Source organism: Elephantulus edwardii, unplaced genomic scaffold (genome assembly GCF_000299155.1).
Source record: "Elephantulus edwardii isolate Elephantulus edwardi_28Jun2011 unplaced genomic scaffold, EleEdw1.0 scaffold00038, whole genome shotgun sequence".
Taxonomy (NCBI): domain Eukaryota; kingdom Metazoa; phylum Chordata; class Mammalia; order Macroscelidea; family Macroscelididae; genus Elephantulus; species Elephantulus edwardii.
This window is the reverse complement of record NW_006399788.1, coordinates 11,275,544-11,285,863: the sequence shown is the minus strand read 5'-3', so window position 1 is coordinate 11,285,863 and position 10,320 is coordinate 11,275,544. Positions and strand designations below refer to the sequence as shown.

Genomic DNA, 10,320 nt, shown 5'->3' with positions numbered 1-10,320 from the left:
CTATTTGTGTAAACTGATGTGGTTGTTGTGTACCCTTGAGTGGAAACGAACCCATAGCTGGCCCTCCAAGTGGGTTTTCAGAGGCAGTTAATCACTAGGGAGGAGATCTGTCCATCCTTCTTCTGCACATGTATTTTAAGTAAGTAATTATATTCCTAAGCGCCCCTCACTGTTAAACACCTGTAAATAAAGGTCATTCCCTTTGAAAATAAAGAAGAGAAGCCCATCAACCAGAGACTCCTGTGAGTTCAAACATTTTCCCAGAAGATTCTTATGAGACCAGAGCATTTTCCAAGCAATCTTTAAAAAACAAAACGAACAACAAAGCCCAGCTCTTTTGTATTGGGCGTATGCTAGCATACAGCCTGGATATTTGCAGACAGGTCAGAGTCAACCATTACTAAGTGCTTAGGAATCAGCCCTGCTGTGCAAACAATACCTGCTGGGCTACTGGACGCCTGGCAAACCTTCCGACAGTGACTGCATGCTGCCCATTGTACCAGGAAGTGCACCAATCTTATTTCTAACTTCTCACTTGGTTTAGAGCCTACCATGGCTTCACAGTGAGGGAGCTCTGGGGCCTAGTGGGTAAGAAACTGCACTGTCAACCCAACGACAGGTAGTTCAAATCTATCAACTGCTCCAGGGAAGATGGATAATCCCTCCTCCTTGATTTACAGCCTCTGAAAACCTGCTGGAGGGTCAGCAACGAGTTGAACTACTGAATAAAAGTTGGAAGACTCAAACGGACAAAAACTTCCTCCTATCCCAGCCACAAGAAGCTGCTCTCCACAATCTCACTGCACTAAAAGGAAGTATAGTCTACAGGGGGAAAGTAACTATGATGCCAATGTTAGCTGACTGTGTGGCACTGACTATCCCTATTTAAATCAGGAACTTAAGATACCATTACCTTAATGCATACACAATCCGTGATGTTAATAGATTGTAACTCAAATCACCATTATGGCATCAGAAGTGATCCCTAGCTTACCTTCCAGTGGGTATTCCAAGGCTGTAAACTGCATGGGAGGAGAATGCCCATCTTTCTCCAACTGGGCTGCTAGTGGAATCAAAGCACCACAGAAGACTATGGGGTAGCAGTGGAAGTCCCTACAGTCTAGCCACCAGAGCTCTCTGAGATGTCTTGGAGAAATGTCAGCCAGAGTGCTCCTTGGAAGCAAGGACAACAAAGCTCCATCTCACACACTTTGGACATGTTGCTAGGAGAGGCTATTCCTTGGAGAAGGACATCATGCTCGGAATCGTGGCATGTCAGTGAAGGAGAAGACAACTTGTGGAAAGAAGAACTGACACAATGACTGCAGCAATGAGCTCAAGTGTGTCAGAGACGGTGAGGCCGGCACAGGACAGGGCAGGGTTCTGCTGTTCACAGGGTGGCCAGAAGTCATGCTCGACAGCTCTTAACAACAACCTACTTCTATCTGTTTCAGTTGTTGGATCTCTAAAGCAGAAGGAACAGGAGCTGCTTCCTTCAGGTCACAAGAATGATAGTAATAATTACTGTCACTTACTATCAAGTCACCTCCAATTAATGTACATCAGAACAGAACTACATCCTATCGTTTTCTTCCAAGGCACCTGTGGGTAGGATCAAACCTTCACCTTCTGGTTAGCAGCAGTCAAGTGTGTTGACTATTTCTACTACCAAGGGACCTCATTAATAACAACAAATGGTTTTGTTAAATTCAACTTATTTATTGGATTGAATTGGAAACCCATTCACACTGTACAAATTTTAAAAGGTGCAGAAACAATTCAACAAAACCTCACCTTTCTTAATGGTCATGCTTGAACAACATGATGAACATATGGAATGTATATATACTGTCACTTAAACATTTACCACAATAAAAACTACAAACTTCATTCTATTTCTGACTCCTAGCTACTCCATCTCCTTTCAAAAACCAACTGTACATACTTAAAGAAATGGTCTCGTGTTTTACAAGTTGTTGTTGTGTACCACTGAGTCAGAACCAACCCACAGCTGACCTTCCAGCAGTTTTTCAGAAGCAATTAATTGCAGGGGAGTCAACTGCCCATCCTTCTCCCGCAGAGAAGCTGGTGGGAAGCTGGTGGCCTCAAACAGCAAGCCTTCGGGATTGTAGTGCAGCTTCCTGCAACTAGACCACCACAGCTCCCTTTTTTTTACAGTACACACAAATATAAACTTCTTCTATTTTTATTTGGTGCTTAGATTTACCAAATGAATGAAGTAATACTATATATATAAATACACACACACACTCTCTCTCTCTCTCTGTCTCTCTCTCTCTTTGCATCTTGCTCTTTCACTCGACTCTATCTTAGGAAGAGTCTATATCAGTATACGGAGAGCTGCTTCATTTTTTTTCTTAATTTTTATTTATATATTCATAGAGAAAAGAGAAAAGTGACTTAGTATGCATACTATTGTCATTGACTAATAGCAATCCGCCAGAGACAGACCAGTTGGCCTAGGGGACCAAAAGCGATGCGACCAAGCCAAAGGTGGGTGACTCGAATCCGTGGCCCTCAGACCTGTTTTTCATTGTTTTTGCTCAGTCTTCTAGGTTGTGTAGCCCTGGGGTGTCCACTTGCCATACAGGGGCAACTTGTGGTCGCTGTGAGGCTGAACACTGTGACACTGATGGGTCCAACGAGATAATGGTTACCCAAGCAGACAGGGTTTGGTGGTGCTCCTTGATTAAAACAAGCTTGGAAGCAAGAGTGGCATCCACTTCTGTAAACAACTTGCCTCTGGAAACCCTATGACCCTGGAGAAAGGATGAAAAGTCGCGCACGCACGTGGTGTCGAGGACTTTCGTTCATAGCAATGCTATGAGTCACCTACAACTCGAAGGCACTTAACAACAACATCTGTCCTGTTAGGACTAATCCCATTAGCCCGACTGACCAGTCCTGTATCGTCCTCACAATTGTTGCCATGTTTGAGAGCCCCTGGTTGCACCTCTTGTGTCAATCCATCTCATCAAGGGACTTCCTTTTTTTCACAGATCCTCTGCTTTACCTAGAAGGATGTCCTCCTTTCTTGGATGGGTTCTTCCAAATAGCATGTCCAAAGGACATGAGATGAAGTCTTGCCATACCCACTTCTAATCACAACTGTAGCAATGCTTCTTCCAAGACAGATATGTTTGTTCATTTTCAGTCCATGGTACATTCTTCATCAATGACGTAATGCAAATGCATTGATTCTTCCCTAGTTTTTCTTATTGTCCAGCTTTCACATGCATATGACATAAATAAAAATACCACTGGTTAGGTAGGCATATAGACAGCTCACTAAATTTTGACAAATTTAATTCAACCACAAAACAACTGGGTAACAACTATCCTGACTTTTAAGATCACAGATTACCTTTGCCTCTATTTGTACTTCCATAGACAGAGTAATACAGTATGTGCTCATTCACTGTGTCTGCTTTCTTTCCTTACCCTCCTGTTTGTGAGATGTATCTGTATCTGTCACTTGTTCGTTCTCACTGTCCTACAGTACTTCACTGTGAAGAAACCCCTGTTAATTTATCCATTAAACTGCTGATGGGCATGCTTGTGGTTTCTAGTTTGAGATTATTCTGGGTAATGTGCTATGAACATTCTTTTTAGAATTATCTATTTTCATTTCCCTAAGAGTAGATTTGTTGTATAGATACTCAGACTCAAAACTCACACTCACTGCTGTCCCTCAATTCAGATGCCAGGTCTGTAAATCACAGGAGGAGACTATCATCTTCCTCCTGCCGAGAGCTGCTGGTGAATTTAAACCGGAGCAGAGTCACACACAGCCTTTGTGTTGACCGTGCAACTTGCCATAGACTACACCACCAGAGAGCCCAACTTCACTTTGTTGTTGCTGTTGGGCGCCACTGAGTGGGCTATGACTCACAAACCTATGAACAACAGATGTGAACACAGATCTATCCTCTCCTGCTCCGTCCTCACAATCTTTGATATGCTCAAGCATTTCATTATTATCATCTCTGTGTCAGTCTATCTGTTGAGAGTCTTCCCAGGAACAGCTAAAGAGTTTTTCAAAGAAACTGCACGAATTTATCACCGGCAATGTATGAGACCTCCCCAGAACACCATCAATTATAGCTATTTCTCACCAAGAATTGTTATTTCTATCTCTTTAAGTTTATCCCTCTAAGCAAGGCTATAGTAGAATACGGTATTCTACTGTCAGAATACTACATTTCTCTAATGAGTAATGGAGACCAGCACCCTCTCATGTTTACTGGACACTGCGTTATCACCTTTTATAATGTGTCTATTTCGATCTTATGCCCATTTTTCTATTGAGTTATTGGTTTTTTCCTTATTGACCTATGGGGTTTTTTTCTCTATTGTTAGTATGTCTACACATGAATATCTTCTCCTATCCTGGGTGTTGGTTTTCTTTTTAATTGTATTATTGGCTCAAAGATAATTCTCCCCAGTTGCCTTCAAGTCAATTCTGGCTCATGGCAATGCCTTAAGATACAACAGGATGGCCCACAGAGTGTTCCTGGATGTAATCTTTACAGAAGCAATACGACAAGGTGGCCTTCCGCCCATGGAGCTGGCTCAGATCAGCAGCTGACTGTCAACTGTAAACTGCCAGCAGGGATCTTTTTAAATGAACAGAAGTTCTTAATCTTAATACAACCCAATATCTTTTTCTTCTAAAGATAGTGTTTTGGGGAGGAGTGTAGAGTGAGAGCAGGAAAAGAATGTCTAGATAAGGAAGTCTACTTTGAAGCAGATGAAAGGAAGGACTATCCAAAAGGAACAGATGATTAGACACTGTATATATGACAATTAATCTGGAAGAAGACGTGCATTACAAAATGAACTAGTGAGGGGGAAGGAGAAAAACGTGTATCAGCGAATGAAAAGTCATCCTTCCTGTAAACTTGCACTAAAATCAAACTTTAAAAAAGAACAACTCATTCATTAAAAAATAATAAAAGCAGTGTGGTTTAGGACCCTTTTTAAAAACTCTCAGTATATATGCCGATTAAGAATTGGGCAAATATGGCCCTGCTGATGTGGAAGACACCACCGGAAGTGGGGCTGCAGACAGTAAAGATGACGATGACATTGATCTCTTTGGATCTGATGAGGAGGAGGAAAGTGAGGAAGCAAAGAAGCTAAGAGAAGAGCGCCTTGCCCAGTATGAGTCAAAGAAAGCTAAAAAACCTGCACTAGTTGCCAAGTCATCAATCTTAATAGACGTGAAGCCGTGGGATGATGAAACTGACATGGCAAAACTAGAAGAATGTGTCAGAAGTATTCAGGCAGACGGCTTGGTCTGGGGCTCTTCCAAGCTAGTACCTGTGGGATATGGTATTAAGAAGCTACAGATACAGTGTGTAGTTGAAGATGATAAAGTTGGCACAGATATGCTGGAAGAACAAATAACTGCTTTTGAAGACTATGTGCAGTCCATGGACGTGGCTGCTTTCAACAAAATCTAAAATCCTTCTGCTTGCAACAATAAAAACTTTAAAAAAAAAAAGAAAATGCACATAGCCATGTAAGGTCCCAGACAGACTTCGTGTCTAGGAATCCTACAAGATAGAAACCAACAATATAAAACAAATCATGCTATCACGTTCTGATTGTCTGCGGAACACAAGGAATGATGAAGACATCCTGATATTTACTCCTGTTGTAAAGGAAATGCAAAGCCCAGTAGCGGTATCTCTGATGAAAGGCAGTCGTCCCAGCCCCCACCCATTCATTCCACAGACTCGGCAGTGACTGCCAGTGCCTGGAATGAGGCTGTGATCCTCCTCTGTGAGGTCAGATCATCCAGCCCCACCTGAGAAAACAGAGCAAAAGAAGTTCAATTCACCAAGAAAACAAGGAGCCCTACTCAAACTTTTCCTAAATTAGGTCTTTAGAATATGGTTAGCTATTTTGTTTTAAAACACAGGCCTTCTCTCAACCAACCTTCTCTCATCTCCAAGTCAGTATTTTAATCTTTGATTATCAATTAGTCCTTGATTAGCAACACATGCCCTGTCACTTGCCTAAACACTGTAAACCACTGGTGTTCCTCCAACACACCTATAATTTCAGGAGAGTGATCCTATTATTCAATTTTGCAACAGGCCTCAGGCCATTATCACTCTGCTGCTGGGCACCAAGGACCACTGAGCCTCAGAGCAGGCCTGAAACCAGAAGAGAAGTCAGTGGCCAAACCATGGAGCCCACAGCGTGACTTCCACTTTGCAGGCTCTGACCGCCAAAACATACTTCCTTCCCCCAACTCTTGAAAATGGGAAGGTGTTTTAATGGCTAGATTTTATTTATAACAAAACTTCCACCTGGAAAACCCCTAAGGAAGACACACGCATTTTCCCATGAGGGCTGAGACAAGGCCACGTGAAAGGTGGCCTAGTGGCAAGAAGGTGTGCTGCCATTCCAAAGACACAGTTTGAGTCCACCAGCTGCTCTGGGGAAGAAGGATGACAATCTCGTCCCATGCTATTAACTGTCTCTGAAAACTCACTGGAGGGTCAGTTATGGGTCAGTTCTGATAGATGGCACGCAACAATGAAGAAACTTGCTTTCCAAAGTGTTATGAAGTACAAGGAAGCAGCTTCAAAACATGGTGAAACTATGTGATTCTGCTTAATTTAATGACTTTTGGAGCAAACTGTTGTTGACTAAAATAAGAATTTGCCCAAAAGGTGATACAGACGCAAACTCTTTCTGTTTCTAACTGCAAATATAAAAAGCAAACAAACCTGTCTTGGAACAAGGATAGCCGGAGTGCCACCTAGAAGCAAGGATGGCGAGACTTCATCTCACACACTTTGGGCATGTTGTGAGGTGGGGCCAGGCCTTGGAGGAGAACAGCATGCTGCGAAAGGTGGAGGGCCAGTGACAAGAGGAGGGCCCTCAGTGAGACAGGCTGACAGAGTAGCAGCCATGGGCATATGCACCACAGTGACTGTGAGTCAGAGACTACTCAACAGCACATGGCAAGACACAAAGGGCAAAGCCACTAGATTGTTTTTTAAAAAAATTTTTATTTTATTAATTTTATGAAATTTACAGAGATTTTGAATTTTCATTCATTCATTATCACACTTTTTCTTTACACCCCTTCCCCCAGTTCACTCCTCTCTTTGAAAAGCAAAAGATAAACTTGAGTGGGGGGAGGGCTAGACAAGGAGAAAAGTGCAACAATGAATGAATGGAAATCCAAAACCTCTGTAAATGTTCATTTAAATTATTAAAATAAAATTTTTAAAAAAAAATATAAACTTGATTCTTGTAACAAGTCTTACTTATTCTTATAATGAGTCTTACTTATTCTTATAACTTATTCTTTTCACTCTCTGACAGAAAAGATGAAAGAATGAGCATCAGTATCATCGCAGGTTTACAAAAAAGATACCAAAAAGTACACTGCTTCCTGACACAGGTAGCAGACTAACTAGTAGGTCTGGTCAAACTCGCCTTGCTTGAGACAGAAAAAAACTGTTTTTACAAGGGAATTAACCTTGATTGCCATTTCCTTCCCTCAAGTTGTTTTAAAGGATTTAAAAATTGACCCCCAGGGTTCTTAGAGAGGATGCCATTCATTGGGCCACAGACTTCATCTGGTATGGGCAGTGAGAGTTTAATCAGGTGTGGACATGTAAGAGAAGCACCTCTGTCAGGACAAGGTGGCTATGTCCGTGAACTCTTCTGAACAATAAGAGGCTTTGCAATGACATGGGGCTCTGTAAGAGACAAAGCTCACTTTTGTCTTCGCTGGGGAACTGGCTGCCAGCTATTCAGACAATCGCCAGAGCAAGCCCTGACTGACGGCCCAGCTCTGAGGACCCAGCCGGAGCATCATTTGGGAAAACAAAATTTAACACATTCATTCTGCTGCTTTCACCTGCTCACCCTCACCTATGCTTCAAAGTAGTTTTTTAAAAAGAACTCAAAAGATCTCAAAAAGAACTTACAAAAAAAATTACTACACTTTCTGAAGAACACTGGAAGTGAAGTATAAAAATCAGTATCAAGAACACCCAAAGAACTCAGTGTTTTTTATTCACAGAGGAAAGGCAAATAGGTTTTACTTATCTGACGAGCGAGAAAATGACTTTTCCCTTCCAATGGATTACTTAGTGGAGAGAATGAACTATGTGATCTTAGTCAAGGAAGGTGGTGGATCAGGGAAATATGGACTAAACTCTGTAAGTCATTTCCAAGAACTGACCAGTTCTCTTTTTCAACAAAAAACCAAATTCCTTCACACACTCATTGCCACTGAGTAAAAACCGACTCATAACTGATCCACCAGCCAGTTTTCAGAGCCTGCAAATCATAAAAAGAAAAAAGATTTCCCATCCTTCTCCTGAGAGGTAGGTAGTGGATTGGAGCTGTGTGCCTTTGAGGTGAAAGCACAGCTCCTTATCCACTAGGCCACCAAAGCACTAGTATTTGAAAATACTGCTGCTGTCCTATCAACCCAAAGGCAGGTGGTTCAAATCTACCAGCTGCTCCATGGGAGAAAGGTGAGTCATCTCCTCCTGTACAACTTCCATCCTCTGAAAACCCTATGGCCACCTATGAGTTGGTTCTGACTTCAGGGCAATGAGTGAGAATATTTATATACAGAAAGGTATCACTGTATTGTTACTGTAAGTTGGACAAAGAACAAGGATGACAGCAGAAAATCAATGCCTTTGAGTTGTTATGTTGGAGAATAGCATGGAACATCCCATGGATTGCCAGAAGAACAAATCTATCTTGGAGGGGTAGCAGTGTGCTCTTTAGAGAGAAGAAGACGGTAAAATGTCATCTCACATTCTTGGGACACGTCCTCAGGAGAGAACAATCCTTGGAAAAGGACATCATGCTCGGAAAGGTGAAGAGAAAGAGACGGAAACCCTCAACAGGATGATGGATTAACACAGGGACTGTACTGTTTAGAGTGTACCAAAGGCTGTGAGGCTGGCGCAGGACGGGGTCAGGTTCACGTCTACTATGTACAGGGTTGCTGTCAGTCAAAGGCAGTTCTGTGGCGCCTAACAATAACAACTTGCTAAAGCTCCTATACGGATTGAAGGTAAACATCAAGAAAACAAAGATTCTCACCACTCGGCCAACTGGCAGCATCAGTATGGATGGTGAAGAGATTGAGATAGTTAACAGTTTTAGTTTACTTGGTTCCACAGTCAACACTCTTGGTAACAGCAGCCAGGAAATCAAGAGATGAACTGGCATTGGGAAAGTCAGTTGTGAGGCACCTCTCAAGAGTACTGAAGACCAATGACGTCAGGCTGGAGACTAAGATGTGCCTGATCCAGGATATAGTCTTCACAATTATGTGCCATGCGTCAGAGAGTTGGACAGTGAACAGGGATGACAGAAAGAGAATTGATGCCTTTGAGCTGTGGTGCTGCAGAAGAATATAGAATATACCATGGACTGCTAGGAGAACAAACAAACAAACAAGTTTGTCCTAGGGAAGGTGAAGCCGGAATGCTCCTTGGAGTTAAGGATTCTGAAGCTTCGTCTGACATACTTTGGGCATGTTGCAAGGAGGGACTGGTCCTTGGCTCTTGACATCATGTTTGGCAGAGTGGAGAGGCAGCGAAGGAGAGGAAGACCTTCGGTGAGATGGATCAATTCTGTGAGTGGAGTGGTGGGAATAAATGCATTTGGAATGGCAAGGTTGGCACAGGCTAGAACGGCGTTTAGAGCTCTTGTACATAGAGTCGCTATGAGTCGCAAGCAACTCGAAGGCACATAACAACAACAACAAGAAAAAGATAAGCTAGAAATTGGAAATATTTTTTTCTTATATGGAAAATTATTTTTTATGAAATCTTACTTCTCACCACTGAGCTGCCTATGTAAAAGAGGATAAAACACAAATTAATCCAAGATTTCATTCACAATAATGACTGTCTCAAACATGCCCACACATAAAGTCTTCTATGAATTTGAGGGTGCTCTGAAGACCTCATAGGTAAGGAGTTGAACTGCCCACATAAAGGCAGGCTGTTTAAATCCATCACGTACTCTGTGGAAGAAAGATCAGTAATCTCTTCCCATGCAATTTACAGCCTCTGAAAAATCAGCTGGAGGGTCAGGCAGGAGTTGGCTGCCACTCCACGACAATGAAAGAGAGGCAACTTAAGCAACTCCCCCCTGTGCCTCAAAGCCCTTTATCAGTACATTAAATGACTTCTTTCTCTATGTGACTTCTGATCTTGACTTTTTTCTTTAATTACCTATGCATATGTAGCATTGAGGACTCTCCTTCATAGGGTCACTATGAGTCTCCGGCGACTC

At 42.3% G+C, this 10,320-nt stretch overlaps 1 protein-coding gene across 1 annotated transcript; it reads left to right on the top strand.

The window, feature by feature from the left end:
* Positions 1 to 4,516: 4,516 nt before the first annotated feature.
* Positions 4,517 to 5,486, top strand: LOC102846754 (elongation factor 1-beta-like). Its single transcript, XM_006884915.1, has 2 exons — positions 4,517 to 4,568; positions 5,032 to 5,486. Exons 1-2 carry the CDS (start codon positions 4,517 to 4,519, stop codon positions 5,484 to 5,486), a joined length of 507 nt encoding a protein of 168 aa, XP_006884977.1.
* Positions 5,487 to 10,320: the final 4,834 nt, after the last annotated feature.